At 42.6% G+C, this 23834-nt stretch overlaps 3 protein-coding genes across 5 annotated transcripts in view; 1 reads left to right on the top strand and 2 right to left on the bottom strand.

The window, feature by feature from the left end:
- LOC143343589 (TWiK family of potassium channels protein 18-like) overlaps positions 1-11046 on the bottom strand; it is a 34605-nt gene extending 23559 nt beyond the window's left edge. For 2 of the 3 annotated variants that reach the window (XM_076768626.1, XM_076768627.1), the window contains exons 1-6: positions 9916-11046; positions 8289-8750; positions 7784-7955; positions 712-868; positions 501-579; positions 190-368 (exon numbers count right to left, since the gene is read on the bottom strand). In XM_076768626.1, coding sequence (XP_076624741.1) covers positions 190-368; positions 501-579; positions 712-868; positions 7784-7955; positions 8289-8597 — 896 coding nt within the window. In that variant the 5' untranslated portion in view covers positions 8598-8750; positions 9916-11046. Of the gene's footprint in view, positions 1-189; positions 369-500; positions 580-711; positions 869-7783; positions 7956-8288; positions 8842-9915 lie in introns of those variants that run through there. The other variant, XM_076768629.1, reaches the window with a different exon arrangement.
- Positions 11047-11314: 268 nt separating this feature from the next.
- Galene (potassium two pore domain channel subfamily K member galene) lies at positions 11315-21712 on the bottom strand. The gene is made up of 11 exons (XM_076768351.1): positions 21200-21712; positions 20757-20876; positions 20550-20676; positions 14040-14166; positions 13834-13935; positions 13644-13766; positions 13396-13535; positions 13178-13333; positions 12846-13100; positions 12521-12796; positions 11315-12135 (listed from the first exon to the last, which is right to left on the bottom strand). Exons 1-11 carry the CDS (start codon positions 21395-21397, stop codon positions 11816-11818), a joined length of 1944 nt encoding a protein of 647 aa, XP_076624466.1. The 5' UTR covers positions 21398-21712; the 3' UTR covers positions 11315-11815.
- On the top strand, positions 17353-20218 carry LOC143343428 (uncharacterized). Its single transcript, XM_076768321.1, has 5 exons — positions 17353-17462; positions 18433-18612; positions 19469-19613; positions 19698-19799; positions 19868-20218. The coding sequence occupies exons 1-5, from the start codon at positions 17353-17355 to the stop codon at positions 20171-20173; spliced, it is 843 nt and encodes a 280-aa protein (XP_076624436.1). The 3' UTR covers positions 20174-20218.
- Positions 21713-23834: the final 2122 nt, after the last annotated feature.

Here is a 23834-nt window from a genome sequence, read left to right as displayed (position 1 = left end):
TTCTGTCGGGATTTAATTGATTTTACTCTATCACGTTAAAAATAGAGAGGTACACCCTCGCTTAGAAGGTATGGGCGACTCAGTTGCTTGAATCCGGGGTAAAAATTGTCACTTGTAAACGGGGATGACTACGGCGTAATTTTTTTAGTTAAAGTTCACCTTCTAATTTTATTAATCTTTGATGCTCACCCAACCATAATTGCGACGCAGAGAGTTAGGGGAACCGTGACTTGTTGTGGATCGTAGCTGCTACTACCATCATCATCTTCGTCATTTCCATCGCTCTCTTCTACGTCGTCGCTGCTTTCCACGGAAACTTCTTTGTCCACGCTGGTCGCATGAATTTCCCTTCCATGCATGTTGACCAACTGTTAAAGAATACATATTACTCCTACAGTCTGTACAACGTAATAATTACTTGGAACAAACTGGAGGAGTATTAATGTGACCAGAATTGATATTCAAATAAGTAAAGGAGCAATTTGCACGTGAAAACTCACTTGCCAATGATTTTTCCTGACATCGACGCCATCGCGTTGAACCCCTCTCGTCGTCAATTCGCGAGGCTTTCTTCGACACCTTAACAAAAAGAGAATTTTTATAGTCAATTGCTACTATGATTGCAATTTAATAAATTCAGTCTATAACAAGTGAAATGCATAAAATTTTCTATGAGAATCTAGGAAAGGAAAATAAGAAAATGGCGCTTACCTGCAGAGACAGCAACGAGCGTAAGTCCATTTGAAGCTTTTCGCGAGAATATCGCCGATGTTGCTGAGGTACAGCAAAAAAAGTGGCATGCCTATTATGGCGTACACTATGGTCACCACTTTGCCCCATTTTGTCTTGGGGCAAATGTTGCCATAACCTATCGAGCCACCACCATTCCATTAGACTAATTTTCAGATATAAATAGTATTGTATTTTGGTAACAAAGATGTAGGAATAAATAATCAGGATATTTTTAGGTATTAGATTTATATAGTATATTAGAACCTCGATTATTACAGGAAATCGGGGTTGGAAATGCTTGCAATTATCGACATTCTATGGTGCTTCTTGTGTTGAGGTTAGAAAACCTTCTACGCGCCATTTTTGAATGGTTTTCGTAATACTTATTAGTTCTACTCGTGCGTATGCAATATTTCGTGGAGCAATCGTCGCATCAAAGGGTTGTTATCCCAAAAGACCGTGTTTCCTCTAAAGGAAACATTCGAAATCGGTGTCAAGACGTGTCCAATATGGAGATAACTTCGAAAAGTACTCTCGGGACGCCTGTTCGAAATGGAGAAATATCGATTCACGTTTTCGTTTCGCTTCGGGCTTCCGTTCCATCAAGAACCAAACCCTCGGGTGTATTAAGGGTGTAGGCGTTCCTTTAGTCGAAAAGGAATCGTTTTTAAGGAATTTATTCCAAATAAAATTACAGAACAAATAGGCTAACCCCTTAAGAATCTACAATCTGGGCGTCGAAAGTTTAAATCGTTGGCTGTAGATAATTTTAACGACTAACTTTCCAGGGATTTCCCTTTAATCCAGGGAATATGATCCATCACTCGACGAAATAAGGTCCACATGGGGCGGCATCAATGCCACCGTAAAAATACGAACACTGTCCCCGTTCTTCCACACCGCCTGGATAATAATTTTCCACGGTATTGGAAAAACTTATGAATTTTCAATCTTTGCGGTCTTATCGTGTCGAACGACGGAAATCGTCTGCGAGGAAACGCTCGACGGAAACTTATAGTCGATTAAGTAATTAATGCCACGCGCGTCCTGGCACGCGACCATGATCTATACGAAATATCTTTTTTACAATCTTGACGACGTTTGTACAACAATACCCTATATCTATGGATTTTAATTAAAATATTGTCTTTCAGAAATGAATCTAAAAGAAAGGGATTGAACAGAAAACTCGCAATTTTGAGAACTCGAAACCCCCAAGCCTGGAAGTTAAATAATTAGTAAAAATTAGATCTTTTGATAAATCATAATTTCCTCGCAAGATATTATTTTTGTACTTTGTCGACGAAGTAGGACGCGTCTCGAACACGGCTTATCGATGGCCGACGATTCGGTACGACCTTTATGAAAAGGTAATGAACAGTCCTTCTTCCTGTTAGTCTATTTTCGGGATAAATTTCATCGACGTCGAGCTAAAAATTCGTCGCTGCAGGAAGCAGTCGATGCATTAAAAATCTGCCGGTTCGTCGAATAAACGACGCGTTCGGTCGACAGTTTCGTTCCACCCTCAGCCCCGCCCCGTTCCCCCCGCGTCCCCGATCCTTGTTATTTTTAAATATTTGCGCGGTCACAATTAATGAAGCGGCGAACCCGCGGCCGGGTTTTCGTTCGGCTGATTTTTCCGCCACGATCTATGGCCCAAGTTCCCGTTGACTATTCGCGCGTCAGAAACCAGGCCTGGAACGCTCGGTGCGTGCGAACGGAAGTGTCCGCGTCCTCCGCGTGCGCGCCGATAAAAACCGCGCTCGGATTATTTTCCGTCCGCCCAGCGTATTATAATTTATCGACTTCGCGGCACGGGACGATTTATACACCGTCATTTTTCATCGGCAGAAATTTCGAGTTCCGGCCGTTGCGCGACGAAACGCGACAGGAACCTGCCGTGAACGGGGCTGATGGACGCTGGGGCTATTTGGCGTCGATGAGATCCCAGAAACTCTAGAAAATCTAAGTTTTGTCCGTTAAAGCTCCATGATTTTTATAAGTACAGTATTTAACACTAGATTTACGGACACTCGTTGTGGAAATTTTTATTATAATTCGTTACGTTGACAGTTGCATTAAAATGCAGTTTTTTCTTTTAATTAAAGTATACATCCATATTGTTACATCAATTCAATTCAACATAAATTGCTAACAAATAATACTTTTGAGTCCTATAACGTTAAGTTTAGAATCTGAATGCGTCAAATTGATGGGTACCGTAAATCTAGTGTTGAAAAAGGTCAGGCTATCTAAGATGCCTTTCGGCGAAAATGAAATGTTTCAAATCGATCTGGAAAAAATATTTTCAGATGCAGGGGTCAATTATAACCATTTTTGGTCATTATACATACCCCCGAAATCCTACGCAGTTTCGAGAAAAAAAATCCTTACCGAAAATGTAATGTCTGACCATGCGTTGATATGTTTCACTGAAATTTCATGCGAATCTTTAAAATGTCATAACTTCTGAACGGATTGGACGATTTTAATGTTCAAAAAGCCAAACGCCGCGTATTTTAGTGTAGAATATGTAGCAATTATAAAAATATTCGAAAAGTTGTCCCTTGAATGAGTAAAACCCCCTAAAAATGGTCCAATTTTTCAACAGCCATAACTTCTATAATAGTGAATACATTTCAATGAAACTTTTTTCTAAAGTAGAGCTCATGGGTACCTACAAAAAAGTATTAGACAACTTTTCTGTAGGGCGTCAAACAAAATTACTAAAAATGAAAAACGAATTTTTAAGAAAAATCGACAGTGGGTAGGTGCCTAAATTTTTCGACGAAAATGAAAAGTTTCAAATCGTTCTGAAAAAATTATTTTCGAATGTAGGAGTCAATTACAATCATTTTTGGTGAATAGACATACCCCCGTAATCCTACGCACTTCCGAGAAAAAAGTTGGAGTATGTGGAGGTACCCAATTTTTCGGTGAAAATGAAAAGTTTCAAATCATTCTGGAAAAATTATGTTTAGTTAAGGCGGGTGGATGAAAATCATTTGACACACAGTCTGATAACAAGATAATAATCTGAAACCTGAAACGATCGGGATGTTTTTAGGGGTTGAATGGTACCGGAGAAGAAGCGATTCCTAAAAATGAGTAAAGGCTCCGCGATTAACCGAGAATCGACACGAAATCGAGTGCGCTGGTCTTCCAGGATTATTAATAAATTACAGGCAAATAAAGCAAACCAGCCGCATATTATCGAGCACGCCGCGATTAATCTTGATAATTGATTGGCCCGCGGCGAAATTGCGGCCCGCAGTGTAACGAGCCTGTCCCGACCTACCAAGGGATATCGGTTCCGTACTTTTGGTTGATCGCCAATAATTCGTTGGCAGCGCGTTACCCTGCCACTAATGTGCTCGATCCGTCAGCGTGTAGGACGCGACGCTGATTACTGCCTCGGAAGGTTTCGCAGATGATTTATGCACTCCGTGGCGGATCGGACAAGTTTGACTCGACGGGCAGCCCCGACACTAACGTCTTCTTAAGTCCGCGTCCTATTTTCGAGGTTTAGCACGACAGTCAGAAATCGGGATTCCGACCAAATCGAAGTCAACCCATCAAACTTTGTTGCAAACAGGGGTGGAAGAATTGTTGGAAACGTAGGGGTGAGATGCAACTTTCGTAGCCGCCATATTTGGTATTTGGTTGCTCGAATCAGTTATATGTGAGAAGATGCACTAGCAGAACCATCAGTAAGGCAGTAGGTCGAGTACTTGCGAGAGAGCGTAGCCCTCTGCTGGCGAGGGCTACGCTCCAACTATTTTTTATTATTCCGTTGTTTGCTCTGTTTTGATTCCTGAAAAAAATATTACGTGGCAATTGCTTCGAGTCACGAGGTGCACAATTTTGACCAATTTTCGAGAAATCTGTTCCACCGGAGCTACAGTCGGTTTCAAGCATTGGGGTTAGGTGGACTCGCGACCCCCGCGGCGCAGGGAATCTTCGAGTAGAGATGGGGGTACGGTCGAATAAAAATTCCATTGTACTTTTTCACCTGACCGTCGCTCGATATTTCTTTTTTAGACAAAGGCTCGCGCGGCGGCGCAGGGAGATAGAGGGAATTAACGACGCGAACTTTTGGCGCGTTAGAGGGGTTGCGCGGGACCGACCGTTTAATTAATTCCGGGGATCTCCCGTGCCCTCTCCCCTTCCTCCAGACTACCGACCGCTCTGCTCGCTCTCTCTCCCCTCTCGTTCGAGACGGGACCCTCCTATCCACTTTATCTCGACCGTGATTACAGGCCAGCAGCATCAGCCTAAAAGGGTCGGCTAGTCGACAGCCAGATCGATTCGCGAGCCAACCCTTGCGACTCACCCACGATAACCGCTTAGGACGCGTCAAAATTCGGGGCTACGCGAGCCTTCCGTCTACCAAGAAACGAAAACGTCGCCTTTTCTCGTCGATTTCTACCCCAGTTTTCCAAAAAATAACCCTACCATTACTTCCAAACTCTTTGTTTCTTTCGTGTCTTTTTGTACAAAGTTTGTCTTTTTTTTTACTATATTCTGGAACGTGCAAAATCAATATTCTACGCATCTCATAAATATTAATAAATAGGAGAAATTCAGACGAAAAAAGTATTACAGTTCTTTGTTGAAAAAGATTTAAAAATACTGATTTTACTCCCTTAAAATTTACTTAACCATTTGGTCGTCTGGTTTTCAATTATTTTCTGCTATTGTACGGTCTAAAATTGCTGTGAAAAATTAAAAAAAAAAAAAAAAATGAGGCCTATTTCAGAAGCGAATAAAATGTAACTCTGTCACTCAACGCCGCGTTAATTAGTCCTAAAAGCAAGCAAAGCGTTGCCCATTGTCGGTCCAATTCGAAGGTTGAAATCGATAACGACGCAGACCGGTTTACACGAGAGATTTTGCCCCAAGTTTACTTACGAGTTTGTTACTCGTTATACGAATTGCGCAACGTTCGATCATTTGGGTACACAGACTGCACGCTAAGCCCGCAAAGTTACGTCAGGCTATTATTCTGACCAAACTGTTGGCAAGGGATGGAGTACACGGTAAAAATACCCCAAGATCAGGATCACCGACCGTGTCGAACGTTGTAAATCAATTGTTGACATTAACGTCTGGGGAAACACGTTCCATCACGCGTACGGGTTGTTTTAAACGCAAACATAATTTGCAAACCTTTGGAAGGGTAACCATCCAATTAAAATAGGGATAGAAGATGTATTTTAGGTATCCACTTTTGTAAAAATAATTAAAGCTGATAATTAGCTTCATTGACTAGAGAGCTGAATAAATTTTAGATTGCAAATAAGAATATTTCGTCTATGGGTGGATTTTAGTTTCGAGGACAATTCGGATAGAACTGTCACTGTCGACCAAATACAGAATTTTCAACAGCAGAAAATCGACTTCTTCCGATACCAACTTTCTCTCGATGATCTTCCGAGGTTGCCGGGAATATGAGTCAATTAATTTCCGATTCAGCGTCGTTGACCGCGTTTCTCAAGGACAATCAGCACGAACCGATGACAGCTTGTTTCTTACGGTAGACGTTAAGTAAATCTTAATTGGGAATCGTATGAAGAACCTATAGCATTTTTCAAACAATAGCAATCATTTAACCGGGTGTATTTGACAGTAGTGTGACCTTTTGGAGTAAAGGAGACGATCTCTAGAGGGGGCGTGGTCTTTAGAGCAAAGAACACTATCTCTAGAGTAGTAGGTATCACTTTACTAATAAATTAATCATCAATTAATAAAGGATCGTTGATGACAGAACCTCTATTCTAGTACTACCAACATTTCGATCTATTCTAGATCATGATTGTGACGTTTGGTTTCCCTGAAGATCAGAACTACGCGACTACATTCCCCTAACTGCAATTTACGTGGCCCTAGAATTAACGGTGAATATAATTCTTAAAAAATGCACTTGTCAGTACCGTTTTGACCTTTGATAACGAATATCGGCCCGGGGCGGATTAATTAATCGGCGACGATACACAGTGTCAATAGGAAGATCGATTAAGATCAACGTCCTCCGGAGTAGCTTCGTTAATCTCAGGAGGTCGACCGATCGACGGGTCTCGGCTCGGCCGATAATTAATTTCCGGGCTAACGAAGTCCCCCGCGTATGATTCACAGCTTGTCGGCTGTCGTCTGTGCGCAAAAGTAATTTTCCAGACCGATACAGAGCCAACATCGCGGCGATTCGATATCGAGGAAATGCGAAACTGTCGTCCGGCACTGATTAAATTTCGAAATTTCTTCGTTATCGCCAGAAATATCTCTCTCGCTCGCCTCGCGACGTCTAAACCGTCCTCGATAACTTCTTCCGTCTGTTCCGTGTATAATTCAAAGGCTCCTAACCGTTCAAATCTCAAAATACAATTTAAGAAGTTCTGAATCCATCGAATCGAGTGCCGCTAAAGATGTACAATTCAAAGTTTCGTGGTTTAAAACAAAATTTGAGTCTATTCGAGGGGCCTCAATTAGGCAGATCCTGAAACAGGCGAGTTTCAAGCCTAAGAAAATAGCGGCGACTAGCTGCCGCTCTCTATCGGTGACGCAAGGAACTAACGTTTGAACTTACAGGGGGATTCCTGAGTTTCCTCGAAGATTTTGATGATATTTAGAAAGATTAACAAATTATAAGCGACCATAAATCGATAACATGATTGTTCAAGTAAGTAAAGATCGAACAACTGAGTTTGCGGTTTTCAATTGAGACGGGGAATACTTGGATCCTATTTCTTAGGATCCTATTATATAATTCTTCACTATGTCTCCCGAGAGACCAAACAACTGCCACCTCGAATATTCTTTTCTATTTTAAAAACTAACCGAGTCATCCAGGCGACCAGTCTTAAATTCTTCCCTCTTCGCGAAGATTCGTTACGGTTTATCTCCACTTTATTTTCGTATAAAATTCTCTCTCTCAATTGAATCGTGAGAATGAAAAAAGTCGCAAAAACGCTAGAGATATGACGCGTCGGGGACTATTCGAGTTACTCCCGGGACATTGATAGAAAGGGACGGAACAAAAGGGTGGCAAACTCACCGATCGTGGTGATTACTGTGAGGGAGTAGAGAAACGCTCCCGCGAAGCTCCATCTCTTGTTCTCCTCCGCCCCGTCGTAGCCGTTCTTTATGGCCGTTACCATTTTCCTCTGATAGTTCTCTAGAATTGCTCGCACTTTCGCCTTCCAGATCCTCTCGGAGAACACGTTCTCCTGAGCAAACAGACGGACGAACATGAACGCCAGTAATACCGACCAGTTTCCAGCAAAGATTAGATGCAAGGAAATTCATATACAAGAACTAGAACCGTGGCAAGACAAGAATACCCCAAACTAAACCAGACTTAAGCCTCTCGAATGGTTTAAGGTGAACGCAAGAGACGAATGCAGAGACCTTATTGACCCCTCCATAAGATCGCCATTTTATGCATACTGGTCGTCGGCAATTTTTTTCCAGAACAAGTATTCTTTTTTAATCGAGAATCTGTTAAAGCACAAGAGTCTACAAAGGCGAAAGTAAGGAGAAAAGAAAAAGAAACTCGTCACCTTGGAAGTGAGTTCCCAGAGGGTGGCAGCCGTCATGTTTCTCAGCCTGATCACGTCTCCGGCGACGTCCAGGCTGTTTCTGCCCTCGATGTGGGTGAAGAGGAAGGCGCCTGCTATAGTGTATCCGATCACCAGACACACTATACCGACGTTGCTGAAGAGGAAGGCTATCAGAGTCCTGGTCCAGTCCGCTATCCTCTCGCCCCACGATTTCCGTCTTCGTTTCCTTCTTCTTCCGCTTCGACCGCGATAACTTCCACGCTGCCAGTTTCTGCTCGAAGACGAATACGGTGGCCGATCCCCTTCCATCTTTCATCCACCATCCGAGTCCTCGAGATACGCCCGAGCCTTTTCTTCGATACCTTACGTCGTCTCCTTCGCTTCCGCCTCTCCTTTAATATTCAGAAACGTTCCTCGACGAAGCACATCCATTCTCGTTCCTCTTGGCGCTAGCTTTACGGTCTAAAATTACCAAGATACATATTTCGAAACCCCCTCGACACGGTCCTCGATTCTCATCCTGCTGGGAGGGAGGGTAAATTAATTGATTCGATAATTGATCGGTCCCATAAATAGCGACACTTTTAAATGAGTAGTCAGAAAGAGGTAATTTAAGTTTTCTATACTTTTAATATTATTTATTGGGTGATCGACGATACCCTTTGTTTCTTTCTCACGTTTATTATAGAATGAGTGGATTGCAAAAGACAATTACAGTATGCTTGAGACTATTGTTCTGAAAGGTGTTCGACCAGGGACCAATGAAATGCACGATATATAGAGGTGAGGGTACGTAGATTTTGGCAAATGGCGGCTCATTCCTGCAGCCCAATTCGCCGAGTAACGTACGGGATCGTAAAGGCAAACGTTGCACGGTGGGAAGAACTCCAACTTCAAAGTTTCATGCGTGACGAATGAATTCTTGTCGACTTAATGGGGACACGCGAGGCTCGCGATGAAAATTTAAGGCGCGTGAAATCCTCGTATAACGCGCGCGCGCATTTAAACTGTAATAGCAACCGAACCTCTGCAACCATTTTGTATATTATGGTTATTACATCCAGCACGTATAAAACCTCCAAAGTAACGAACACCGTGCTTGAAAAATAAATATCAAAAATAAGAATAGAACGAGCGCGATTCGAGGAACGTGCAAATTATTTATTGCGTAGTGTTTACGAAGAAGAAAAATAACAAACAATTTTATACTTCGTTGGGACTATGATCCTGAATGGAAAGCAAAATATTGATATAGATTTGATATAGATTTTAAGGCGTTAATTCATGTTTTGCATCTGCTTCTGTCTATGTATCTAGATAAAACAAGATTGTGGTTCTGTTTGCATTTTTAAAAGTATGAAACTCGTATTATATCGTTTAAGATTTTAAGTTAACTAATTTTCGGAGGAGATTTTGAATTATTCGACGATCGTCCCGTGTTACTTTGACCGCGTCTCCCCTAACAGTCGCACAATGGACGCAACGCGGTATGAGAGATACAAAGATCCGCGTCGAGGGGTTAAAGCTCACCGGTGCAGCCTCGCGAAAGTATTTCGGTAGCGTCATAAAAGAAACAGCCTGGTCGCACACGCTCCCAGCAGGTTCGAACGGAACGTCTGTGCCTTACCTGACCGCGTAACTCGAAACCGATAAATCGTCCGACTCCGGGGCCAATTTCTGCCAGGTAAAAGGCCCGACGGGCTTCCTTTTCCCAGCCAAGTCGATAGAAAGACGCGACGGAATGCTAAAAAGGGGACGTCGGATTATACGGGATCGGTGACCCGGCGCAACAGAAAATTACAGTGGCGCGTTTAATGGAAAACGTCGTATCCTTTCTGCCTCCCTGAATTATATCGAGAACTATCGGGGGTTCTGGTATCGACTTCGCGGCGGTCGGAGAATCGGAAACGCTTAACCTAACCTATTGTTAAAAATTTCGTCCTAAACCGAGACCTAACCTGTCGCGGGACGAAAAATTTCTCAGTTTTCTTGGAACGAGCTGTCCGATCGTTTCCAGGATCTCGTCCCACGCGGCTCGCGACACGTTCCCGAATTTCGCCGTTAAAGATTTTCCCCCGCGGCCATCCGACGATCTAAACATAGATCGCGTTTATGTCTCCGCCGGCGTTGGACGACGCTCTATCGCGACAACCCGCCACGTGTTGGCGCGTGCTACACGCCCCCGTCCTCCACCAGACGCGCCCGCGTTTCTTCTTGTAGATCATCTTTCCCCTGTCATGCGACGCCTTCCTGGAGAATCGTTCATACGCTGCACGACGGTACGATTCAGCGGCGCGGAATCCAGGAAACCGGAGGAACGTCTAGCAACCGAGAAGTTCCCAGACACCATGAATCGGGTCTCGTTTGGGAACTTAAGGAATCTTCTAACGATCGCGATTGCACTTGAATTACAGGATTCGAACACGGAATATCGTATCGGGAAGCCTTTCGATTTGTTCCTCGAAGAGCACGTTCGCGATCGCTACGGATAATTGCGTGCGAACGAGCCGCTTCCTCGAGGCTCCCTCGTGCACTGATTCCGTGCCACTTCGTTCGACACACTGAAAATAGCGCGGCGCTAAAAATAACTGGATCCAAGCTGCCCGTCCCTGACCAACTTCCGACTTTCTGGACACCCGTTAGACGCGGGAATCGTCCAAGAAGAGGGCTACGCGCCTTGGAAATCGATCACGCGTCGAACGAGACACCCCTTGGTCGTCCTTAGGTGTCTTTGACCCGCCTCAATACCAGACATCATGGGTTTCCTTAGAGTTTTGATGGTAAATTTTAGAGAAATTTAGATGGGGATTCAAACTTAATAATGAAAGTAAGATAATATAAAATGTCCGAGAGATCGATTCCTCAGGGTAAAGAATTAACTGAATTAACGTCGAATCGTAACGAGATATTCAGCTCCCCAGATCTACCCCGGATCAAAGTTCATCCAGAAGTTCCTAAATCTTTTTAAGAAACTTTCGAGCTAATTTTTTTATTTCAATGTACAATTTCCACGACTATAGCTTTTCCCCGTTTACAGTGGAGTCGACGAAATAATTGAGTTGGGAGCCCCACCGCTAGTTGCACTGTTGAGGGGAACCCTCCCCTCTCCCTTATAATGGAAGTAGCGATGGGATTGAGCATATCGCGCGGTCCCTTTCGACGAGTACTTGGTAATAATATTAATAAAAAATCGAATGAAACTAACACTGTTTAATAACCACATCGTTTAAAGTACGGTACACCTGACCCGCTTAACTGTTGCCTGTTTGTCTAACCTTAAGCGCGATTGCAGCACGCTCTCCAGGCGGCTGACGTCAATTACGCCACTGTCGCGCCATCTACGTGGAAGAATCGCTTAAGTCAGAGAGGAGTCGAACTCTTCCGTCGATTTCGATGCAGTTCAACTCAATTAAACGAGTACATCGCTATGTTTAATGTAAATACAGCGACGCATTCGAGGGTCGACGAAACGTAGAACGTTGACTGTGAATTGTTGGTAAAAAAGGAGGTATTTTGGACACGGTGAGCTACGCGATGGACATTCCGCGAACGTTTCTCGCCATCGAGTGACATCGAGGAGCATCGAGGGCGTAGCCCTCGAGCTCGTTGTCGACCTCGTCGTTGTATTCAGCGTCGTACGCGTCGTAGTCGTCGGCATCTTCCTCGTCGTCACTCTCTTTGATGATCCCGAGCCTCTTGGCGACGTTCTTCACATTGTTGATGACCTCCTCTTGCACCAGATTGAAGCTCATCGCCAGCAAAGCAATTCCAAATAACAAGTACAACGAGCAAACCGCGATCCCTTTGTGCGCGTCGAGCTTGTATGCCGGCACGAAATCCCCGAATCCTGAAACACCGTAAATCCTCGACTTTCTTACGGCCCTCAACCGTCATTGACCGCCTCCAACGACGGCATACAACTCTAATCTCTCTGTGCTCGTTGCAAGACCACCGGAAAATTCATAGAACAAACAGTTGCAGTCATTCGTGTCTCACGGGTCAAATGTTTCAAACGTAGAAATATTCTACGACCTCGGTTGTGTACCCTTTTTGAAATATCTAAGCAGTATAAACGCTCGAAATAGGAATAAAGATGTACAATCTAGACCTACTAAAAGTTTGAAGTGGTTGGTTAACAGATATACACTCTAGCATACCATTTATCACGTTTTCCATCCAATGCAAAAATGCTCAAGCACTATCCAATTAAGTTATCGAAGTGTACGACTCACCGATGGTGGTTAGGGTGATGAAGCAAAAGTATGCTGAATCGAGGAACGGCCATTGTTCCCAGGCACTGAAGAGAAACGCACCCCCAAATATGTAGCTGACCACCAGAAACACGCACAGCCAAATTGGTACTGGCTTTATCGGCTGTCTGTCTTGATCGTCCGTGGTATAATACTCGTAATCGGAATCGAAGTCATCGACATAAACTTGCCTGTGAACGGGGAATCCCGCTGGGGGCATCATGTCCGCTGGCAACTGATCTCGTCTGTAAGATCGCGCTGAAAAGGTGGTTAGATGAACTAGCAGGAGACGAAATAACATGCTTACCAACTGGATAATTGCTCCTGTAACGTCTGGTCCTGTTGGATTGAGATCTCCTCAGGTTTTCCATTTCCAGGTACGCCGAGGGCAGTCGCAATGGCGGACCTGGCGTCGCTTTGTAATTCGTGGTGGCCTCCTCGACCGACAAACACCTCCTGGGCAAGGACCTCGTGGTGAATGGAGGTTGTTTCTCGGCTTTGTTGGTACTCTCTGCGATTGGTTCCGTGTCTTTGTCCTGCGATTTGCTCGTATCGACTACCGCTAACGGGCAAATGACAGTAAAGGAGCAGCTATCGAGTGGCGAATTTTGAAAGAATAGTCGGTTTAAAGTTATTTACATCTGTCTCTAGCGGTAGCCTGCCACCGTCTTAGCTCGTCTTGCAACTCGTCCAAGGCGTATCTGTTGCACAAAACCGCGGAACGATCCGTGTCGTTGGGTGAACGATTCATTATCAGCCTTCTGTCCAACGATTGCGTCGTCATCTTGGGACTAGCTGAATGTTACTTAGAATCAGTGGTTTCCTTTTTAAACGAGTTAGTTCAAACATTCGGATACCTCTAGTCCTCGAAGTCTCCACTGGTAAATCCGAGTATCGATAAACCGTCGCGGACTTGAATCCCAAATTCTGATTTCCTGGCGGCTGGTAGATACTCGGCCTTTTCTGCTCCATGTCCTCGAACCGTCGAGCATTGTACCTCCATTTAAAAAAAAAAACAAGACACGTTATTAGGGGGGGAATTCTTTTGTTACTATAAAATGAAACAGGAGAATACCGAATAAAAAGCAAAATTAAGATGGCGTACTTGCAATCGGTGTCGGAGTACGAGGACCTCGTCATGCATTCTGACAGGCCCAAGGCTGAGTCTGCGGACCTCTGGCTCATCCTGATGGACCGACGAAAGGCTCCTCTATTCGTTCCGTACCGTCTTCCAAAAATTTCACTTTCATTATACACAGCTGAATTTCAGTTTACTTTAATTACGAAACAATTACCCCGATTGTCGCACGGAATACGATCTGCCCATGCTGTGCCTCGGTCGCCTCCTCTTAGGTGGTTTCGTGCACACGTAGCAGCAGACTCTCCAGTACAAAAATCTAGAAATACGGTGCACAGCATTGGAAATACTTGGCAAAACCAAAGTGATGCGTTTGGAAACAAAATTGAACATTTTGGAGCGGCATTCCGGAGGATCAATTACCTGAAACTCGACGCCATAATGTCGCCGATGTTAGAGAGGCAGAGCAACATCAGGGGAATCCCCAGGATGGCGTAGAATATGGTCACAACTTTCCCGTTCTTGGTCTTCGGGGCGATGTGACCGTACCCTGGTGACGCGAAACGCTCGATTAGCCTTTACCTAATTTCCCGCTTGCGTAACGAGCAATTAATTTCCCGGAGACTCGAGTTTCGGATCTGGGACTGAAATTTTACTTGGACTCTTTTAACGACAAAAAATCTGAATCGATTTATACAGTGAAAAATTAAAATAGCTTGTTTAAAAACCGATACTTAATCACTCTGTGTTTACTGAATTAATTTCCCTTTCTATATGTTTCTTAAGCATCTTTTAGGAGCAAGTCATACTAATGTAAGATGAATGTATGAAGACCAAGGTTAGTGTCCAAATTACTATGCAAACAAAATCGAAGGTTAACATTCGGGAGATCGGTTCAGATTGCAGCGTTTTCGCAACGACCTTGAATCAACATCCGCCATCTCGAAGATTCATCCTCGAGTGTGGGTCAAGGTCGTCGAGATTCCATCTTCGAACAGTTCTCTTACGATTAGCATACTCCTACGTTTCGACCCTCGATTTCTAGTTGCGTGGCACGCAGCTTTGGGACCATTCGAAGCAATTCAACCCGAGATATATCGGGCTCCATCCAAAGTCGTCGTTTTCTTGACAGTTCAAACTCGAGTTTCGATTCAACCCCCTGAAATACGATCGCGTATATTCGAGTCACCCTTTATAGAGAATCGAGTTCAATATTGTATAACAATGCCAATTTTTCGAGCGTCTCCACGTTCCTTCCGGTGTAATATTGTTCACGCGTGAAAAGAAGGGAGTCCAGTGTTGCTTTGCGAACAGACTCCTTAACGATTCGAAAAAGGGATCGCTGAAAAAGGGACGAGACGAACTGCATCCGGCGAACGAGGACAAGGATCGATCGAACACAAAAGGGAAGCGGATGTCCGAGCGGGCAGCTTGATTTCGGAACGCAACTCGGTCACGCGTCGGGGATCTCCGTTTCAACGATTCTCCTTGTGTCCGCGATAAGGCTGCTCGAGCAAATTTCAAACCAGCTCGCGATACGTATCCGCGACGATAGAATCTGCAACTCTTCGATTTCGTCGGGCGCGTATTTGGTTCAAAGAGTTTCTTGAAAGGCTATACAATTCGAACCCCTTTTTCAGCGTACTCTGGTACGACCGAGTCAAGCAAACCGGCTTGAATTTCATCGAAATCGACAAAAGACGTCCCCTCTTTGCCCCTTACATTTTTTAATTGCATTGTTGCGGCGGAAAGGGAACGAGACTTCGAGTTACGTGTCCCTCGAAAACTGAAGAAATAAAACCTTGTTATATTCTTCGTAATAACTTTGTGAGAGTTTCATAGATGGATTCGGAAGGTTTTCCCGATGAAAATGAGTACAAACACGACCCTATTCGCATGATTTTTGATTCTATGTTACTCGAATCATTGTCAAAAATTTTCCAAATTTGTAAAATTAAATTTTGTCCAAATATAGTCGTGTTTGTACTCATTTTCATTGGGATGACCTCACCAATGTGTTAGTAATATTATTATGAACGTATAATGAAAAATATAAGTTCAGTTTATATTGAAGATTTACTATATCTATATTTATTATGTATGAATCGAGAACACAGAATTGAGAAAGAATTCCGTGCACGATGGTGGGTTCCTATCCGCTCGATAAATCGATTATAGATGGCAACACGGTTCCCTTGTGTCGTGTGCTATCGCGAAAGACAAAGGAAATCGTATCAGGGGTCGGTTTCGAGACGAAATCTTTGAGCGAAGGAAATGGCCACTTGGATCGTCCTCGTATAATTTTATTTCGGGAAGAAGGTACGATCAAACGTTCCCTTTGAAAGAAAATTCAATGATCAAGGTCATTCTCACTGGCGCTGCTACTCTGGCCATCGTGGAAATTCACTTTTCTTCCGCGAGAGAGGATGTCATCAGTCCCCACCCCTCCAACCCCATAGTAATTCGGATTCTTCGATTTTAACGTTCGTCGTGTTGCTAGCTGACTCGTTTATCATCCGAGTTGGATCGACAAACTTTTTCTCAAAATTAAATATTGTAAAAATATTGCAAATTGTTTTCTACGCTGTCATCTGATATGTACGTAAATAAACTCTATGTTTATGTTTCTTGTGCTACAAGAAATCACAGATACAACGAAAGAAATTGCCATTGTTGAGTACTGATCTGGGCGTCCTTCGTGTGACGGCATTTCGCTTGATTTTATGTAAAGAAAGAGGCCAAAGTATCACCTGTGATAGGTTGATCTCCCCTTCTCCGAACTACGGATTTTCCCAGACCGAAGGACAAGTCCGAGAAAGAGCTGTTTCTCGCATAATCGCCACCCACGTATCTCTACGAATGCCTGCGTCTTCTGTTGCCCTAAGACAGTGGTTTCCAAAATTTTTAGACACCCTCTGCACTGAGGAATACGAGAGGGGGGCTACACAATTTAGAAAGTCTATTAAATTGTAGATTAAAAAATAAAATAATAAAAATACCCCAAAATATGCTATCGATAAAATAAACTGTTGACTTCCTCGTCTGTCGTTTGCACAGAATAATAGAGGGCAATACGAATGATAAATAGAATGAATCTAGGGTGTTAAAATGGCTCCTGGTGCCAAGGGTTAATGATCTTGAAAAGGGAGATTAAATCCGTTGATGCTCCGCTATTAGGTTATTACGGTTTTGGCAAGTATTCTGCAGTATTGGCAAGTGTTCCTCCGACTTTCTCTACTCCAGTGACCGAAACTGGCCGCAGAGCGAGCCGTTTCAAGGGTGAATCACCCCTGACGAAAACTGTTGATCCGAGATCGCTATCGAAGGGACCTCGAGCCTCGCCCGGCGGTGCGTTCACCTTCCAACGGTGCATATATAAAGACGCGATTCACTTTCCCTCGCGTTTAGTCGTGTTCCAGTGATATTCGGCGCCTGCTGACCGACAGGCTTCCACGGAATCTCGGTCACTCTCACGGAATCTCAGCCACCCTCGCGAACGTCCACGATCGACGCCCAAACATGGGCAAAAATCCCATTTGAATAAAAACGGAACGAAAAATAAACAACGATTTTCATTCACTCGTCGAGTAAAAATTAAATTAAAACTCACGACGGGCGGATACAAATTTTAACAAAATAAAACTGATTTTCAATTTTAGATGAAAATTTAATTATTCGAATAAATTGGCTGCACGTTGATTTTATCGGTTATTGTTCGATCCAAATTTTGTCCAGGATGAGGTCGTTGATCCTCGTCTGTTGCATCACCGTCGTCACGTTGGGCTCCGAAAACGACGAATGGGTTTGGAAGGGCAACGCGCAGAACAGCAGACTCGAGATAGGAAGGTATTCACCGTTTCAAATTTTCATCCGATAGAAATAATCTGAAGCATGAATTCGAATCTTCGTTTAAAAGTGAATGGAAAATGTGGGATGAAACTTTTTCATACGAGGCTTCGTTCTGGAGAAAATTGAGTTTGAAAATATTTGGCGCACTCGTAAGTATCAATATGGTATGGTTGATGTGTCGGATCATTGTCCTCTGATTCTATTTAAATTACTCTGTTTCTGCTTCATTAATGTACACGAAGATCGACTTTAAGTAGAGGTATCGAGGAATGGTCAGACAGTCAAACGTACACGTGCCCCAAAAATATTCAAAATCGATTTTCTCGAAAGCAAAGCCTCGAATAAAAAAATTGCGGCTCAAATTTTTCATTTATTTTTATACGAAGATTACAATTTACTCTGTAATTTATTTCTACCAGGTGTAGCATATATTTTGGGCCATTTTGAATAGTTAACAAGAACGATTAACCGCTAGATATTAATTATAACCTGAATCCTTATGACTATAATGCGCAAACTTGTTAAGCTGATCGTGTATGAGCAAATGGTCTCAATTAGGCCAAAATATCTTGGTCCTAGTATATTCCAATTAACAGAAACCCGCCATACTAAGACAGATATCAGTCTAATGCTTCGGTGAATCATGACCAGCAGGAGGTCCACGAACAGTAACCTCAAGCAAGTTGATCTTGTATCATAGTTGAAGCTGATAGGGTAGGTTACACGCTAGAGGGTCTAATCCTGATACAAGTGGGGGTATTGCATTCCTGACTTAGCACAGTCGTTGATTTATTTACAATTTCCATAAGGTGTACTCATAGAAATTAACAATGTTCAATTTCCTTTTGCGATGAAAAGTTCTCAAATAATTAGCAAGCCAAGTGTAAATGAAAATATCGTTGAGTATTACTGAAGTTTGGTGCTGTATGTTTTGTATGACAAAAGGTGGATTCCTTGTGTGGTCAAGTTATAGGTACCAGGTAAACGAGAACCTGGAAGATTTGGACAACAGTCGGCCTTTTACAGGATTTAGACCACAAAATCCTGGACCTTACGGTCCTTACAGTAGACCCATTGTGCCAGCAACGTATCCTGGCAACAAAGAGGTTCTTGTCGGTCCTGGTGGACCAACGGCCATTGTAAAAAGGTATTCGTATCTTCTCATTCTATTCCGATCCAATAATTTTGTTTCGACGTTTCGCGTTCCGTGTTCACTGACCTTATAAAATTCTTATTAACGAAATACTCCTGTTAAATCATTTTAAATATCGGACTTTTCTACGAACGTTGCCGTTGACGAGGGAACCGACTACGACAGGTGGGAAAAAATTCCAGAAACGAGAACTTCCACTTCCTGCCTTGCTTTTGCTATACAGGACGCTCGTAGCGAAGTATTCGAAACATTTTAGGATCTCCTGGTTGTCGTACAACACTGCAAGTTATGTTATTTTTATTCAAAACAATGGACGAACGTTTCAGAGATTGCTACCAATATGCACAACATAATAAATTTGAAAGCTAAGATCCACTGAATCTAAATAGTAGACGTGCAAACAAAAATTCACGCGAAATACTCAAACTCGTCACTACTTTCATTGAACGCTAACTCTGAGCGCCCAAGGCATCAGCCAAAGAGAGGAAGGGGTCTTCAATAAAGGGGTCACCCAAGACGATTCTTTCGATGGCTCTATTATTGTTCATTGTATCTAAATTTTCAATAAATCATTTAATACTTCAGTACCATTTAATTAGCCTTCTTTCTTTAAAATTTTCTGCAGAATTTCCACGATAATTTCTCTGCTATTATATCCTAAGCAGTGCCAACGTAGCACAGAAATCTGAAAAATGCTGGTTATTAAACGCGAGACGTCGAAATTAATTAGTTACGGAAGTTGTATTTTCTTTTGATTGGAATAGAATTGATGTTTTACTATGAGAGAAATACGACATGACGATGGAATTAATTGAGATGAAGGATTTCAAATGTATTTTCAATCTGTCAGACCACCCTATAATGGAGGTATCGACGATGGCGCTTTGAATGTTGGTTATGTACCCCCATGGATCAAAAACGACCCTCGATATCAAGAATATGACGTTTGTAGATGCAGATACAGCTTCGATTGTCCATCATTCGGACTACAGTTTGTGAGTACTAACATTACAGGGGCAAAAATAAATTTAAAATAAAATTTTTTTTATTTCTGATCGTTTTAACAATTTTTTTCATAGGGATCTTGCTCGAAGAGTAAGAATTATTGCTGCTTCAGCAGCAAAAAGTACCCAGCGTTGGTTCTTAGGCCACCCGGAGTAGAGCGGCTTCCATCGTACCAGGTTGGTTTTAGTTTTTAAACAAAATTAACTGACGTGTTAAAAGATATATTGTTGTTATTGTGTTCCAGAGTCCATCCAATAAGTATGGACCAGCGACCTTGACGCAGTCACCAAATTACAACGGTAATCGAAGGCCCCAAGTAAGTTTCAACGCTGGGAATTACTATTTCCTAGGGGAGAACGTGAACTTCTATCCAAAACCTAACAGCAACCCCTATCAAAGACCCAACGGCAATCCTTATCGGAGACCTCACAGCAAACCTTACGACCAGAGTTACGATTACGACCAGAATTACGACTACGACGACTTCGACGATGTTTACGGTCGATCCTCGAGGAAGAATCAAACGGAAACCGAGTCGAACTCATCTTAGTTCGAGCATAGTTACGTTAATTTTTATTTATTGGGTCATTTCAGGAATCTCCGACAAATTATGACAACTTCTGACGTTACGTAAGGGTTAAATTTAGTTTGATATTTTAAAGAAAATACCAAAGACGACCCAAGTATTTTCACTACGAGAGAATTGTACAAATATCAGAGATCATTGCTTTTTTAATGAATAAATAAAAAGATACTACTCTTTCCAAATGTCTTCGACGAATTAACTAATGAGCCCTAGGTTTGAAGAATCAAATAAATAAAATTAATTACATTGATGAAGATCGTATACAGTGGAACCTCGATACTTGTACACGAGCCACGTTTCTTTTGTTTGCATTGATAACGTTGGTAAAAACAGAACTTACCAATTGTCGTGATGACCACGATGGAGTAAAACAGAGCACCAGCGAACGTCCATTGAATTTCGTCTTCACCCTCCCTGCCGTCCCACCCCTCCTTCTCCATCGTCCACACAAGCTTGCTCTCGAAGTTCTGGAAGAAACTAATCGATAATTCTGATCGAATAAAGAAATTAAAATTGTTATTTTTGATTTCCATGTATCAAAACGTACCTTCAATTCGCGCAGTGCCTTGTCTGTCCAATTTTCGCGAATCAATACTTCGACTTCCTTGGTGATCTTCCATAGTTGCTCCGCCACGTTTCCCCTGATATCCTTAATACTTTTCTTTATCTGCACATTGGGGAAGCAAACGATCATTTTCATAAATATTGCGTTTGTACATATTGTAAATATTGTACAAAATAATCAATTCTTGAGATGTCGAAGAAAATAAATCTGAATAGAATAAAAAAATTTTCAATTAAACAGTATCCAATTGCTTAAAAATAAAGCATTGATCTTAAAGAAGACCACTGTGTGTGATTGCGTCTATTCCGTTGGACGCCCAGCTACTCTAATTGTTCTGCAAATGGCGTCGTTGGTATTCGTCTCTTACGATCGTTTTACGTTCGAGTGCAACAAACAACAGGTGCATAAATGTTTAATGCTCAAACCTCCTTCTCGTGACCGGCCTCGAGCGCCTCGAAAGCGTATGCACCGATCAAACAGTATAACACGACCAGCGAGACGAGGAACACGTGGGAGAAAACGCATCTGAAGAATTTCCAGAGGAAACGAAGAAACTTGATGCACTTCGAGGGTTCCTCGATCTCGATCATCGCGTCCAACGTTTCCTGTCGCGAACGTGGCATCCTAGTTTCCGCCGTCTGGCACTAAACCTCGAATCCGTCGATGGTCCTCGCCGCGAGAAAATGGGCACGTGCACACGAACCGAATTTTCAATCCGAATCGAAAATTGATATCGACGCGTGACGACTCGCGATATCGCGTTTACCCTGATATTCTGCAACGTTGGAATACGCGTTTGGTTTCAATAACAACATTTTCGATGATACTTCGCCCGTTACGTGTTTGAGTATTTTAATTTCCGTGATATATATAGTTCGCGATAGAGAGACGTAATGGCGACGAAAAAGGAAGATAATAATTTCATATTATCCCACGGGAATTTACGATTCTTTCGTCGATCGTTCGTAGACTATTTACTCGATGGAAACGTGCACCGTCGTTCATCCAGTTTTACGCCGCGACGCTCGAGAAACGATCCTCGACGCGAAACTGCTGCGGAAACGTAAAACACAAGGCGTGTTTCGTTCGAGATGGCTGTTCCAAATTTATCCTACCTCTGCCGCCGACGAAATTTCATTTCGAGGCGTCCACCTACGTCGTCCAGACAGACAAGCACGATTTCCTGGTCTTCGATTACTATTCTGAACTATACGGCCGGTTCGTTGTTTACTAAGGCGTTGAATCGTTTGTTTTTGCATTCCCAGTCGAGCCATCTTCTTGCAGAGGAAACCGCGGATCGTCGGAGAGGCGGAACTGGACATAAGTTTCGAAATGATTAACCCTTGTAAACAGTTTTACAAGCATTTTCTACGAGGAGCTACTTGCCTTTGGGAGTCGACGATTCATTATTTTGGCCTCCGAGTTTTAGGGTTTGGTGGTATTCTGAACTGTAAATGTTTCAGGATATGCATAATCAATAAACGATAATTTAATGCTTGAATTTTCTAACAACACTGCATGCGCAAAGTACAAAATATTTTACCCATAATGTGCGTTCATTTATGCTTGTAATTTTGTTAATTGTACTATCATTTCGAAGCGTATTAAAAAAGAAGAAATTGCTAAGAGAAAGGCATCATCGCCAGATTTGTAAAAATATGTCCAAAGTAGAAGAAATAGTTCGCTTTACCGACCGTTAGTTAACGCCATGACTCTCTGCCATGTGGTGGTATCATCATTCTCTTACTTACCAACGTGACAGCACTATTCCACGTAAACTAGTTTCTAAGTCAAATTAGAGAGTAAAAGGAAAAAGACATTTATCCTATCCTAGTCCTTATTTTTGATCCTATACACCGTGTATAATCTCATGCCGCAAAAGTTACCGTCTATTCGTAGTGATGATACCTTCTATCAGTACAAAAGATACCCTCTATCTCTCGGCCTTGCGGAGGTCCACGTACCGCGAGGAACTAGAAAGATTGACCCCCGAGTGATGTTCACGATGCAAGAAAAATCTGTCTTTTTGTCCGTAAAATGCGATTTCGCGATGGTAATGCTATTAATCATTGATTCATGCGATACGAAATCTTGACAAATATTGAAATAATTTTTTACGAGAATACCAATCGCTGCATGTGAACTCCATACAGAGTACCTACTCGACGATGGTGTGAATTAAACAATTATAAATAGAACTTAGCATTGTTTAACATTCCAACGCAATAGTTTAAACAATTCTTAACAATATGTGGTATATGAATAATGAAAGGGTCCATCAGTATGCGTAAATAATAATTTTTCGCGAAATAATTTGTCCACCAGACGGGTTGAGATGGCTGACACACGCTGTGCTCTCCCCACTCCTCCGCCACTACATTAAAGGCTCATGTGGAGACTTACGTGTCTCATTCTCGCGGGGGGGTCCAAGGGTGACGGACTTCCTGGCTCGGTGGGTATCCCGGGATCATCCTAAGCTGACCAGGGGCGACCAGGGGGGACCAGGGGGGACCAGGACTGACCACTACTGACCAGTGCTGACCACTACTGACTAGCTGACCAGTGGTGAGAATACGCTGACCAATAGTGACCAGTTGCTGACCAGTGGTAAATCTTGTTTAAATATCCCCTCTCTCTCTTATTTTTCTGATTTGAAACTTGCTCGTTCATTTTTGACTACCGTTTGATGAAAAATTGGGTTTGTTGAATTTATCGGTTTTGATATCAATCAATGAGATATTCTATTAACTGGTTCTTTTATTATTTCGGCAATTGTTGCGTTACGTTGACCATATAAGACTCTGAAAGAAAATGATTCTCTATGGGGTATTTCTTTCGATGGTTTACTGTTTCTGTTTCCAATTCTTTCCTGAACTCGTATCTGTCTTTGTCAATTAATCTCAATTTTTATCTCGATTTTGTTTACAACATTGCTTTGTCGGTTTCACTACTTGTGGTATTAGTTGAATCTGACTTGGTAAGATATTCCTCATTTCGTAGAATATTTTTACTGGTCAGCTAAGTTCACCAGCATCGTTGATCAATTAATCTGAATTTTTA

The sequence above is a fragment of the Colletes latitarsis genome, chromosome 7 (genome assembly GCF_051014445.1).
Source record: "Colletes latitarsis isolate SP2378_abdomen chromosome 7, iyColLati1, whole genome shotgun sequence".
NCBI classification, from domain to species: Eukaryota; Metazoa; Arthropoda; class Insecta; order Hymenoptera; family Colletidae; genus Colletes; species Colletes latitarsis.
This window is presented reverse-complemented; position numbering and strand designations above follow the sequence as displayed.

Excerpts from the sequence above, each read along its gene's own strand:
- LOC143343428 (XM_076768321.1), top strand. The coding sequence starts at position 17,353 with ATGAGGTCGTTGATCCTCGTCTGTTGCATCACCGTCGTCACGTTGGGC. Across the intron at positions 18,613-19,468 it reads CCAACGGCCATTGTAAAAAG|ACCACCCTATAATGGAGGTA; the intron begins GTATTCGTATCT and ends TCAATCTGTCAG. Across the intron at positions 19,800-19,867 it reads AGCGGCTTCCATCGTACCAG|AGTCCATCCAATAAGTATGG; the intron begins GTTGGTTTTAGT and ends ATTGTGTTCCAG.
- Galene (XM_076768351.1), bottom strand. The coding sequence starts at position 21,397 with ATGCCACGTTCGCGACAGGAAACGTTGGACGCGATGATCGAGATCGAG. Across the intron at positions 13,101-13,177 it reads GGCTACCGCTAGAGACAGAT|CGGTAGTCGATACGAGCAAA; the intron begins GTAAATAACTTT and ends TTTGCCCGTTAG. Across the intron at positions 12,797-12,845 it reads CAGGAGCAATTATCCAGTTG|CGCGATCTTACAGACGAGAT; the intron begins GTAAGCATGTTA and ends CCACCTTTTCAG.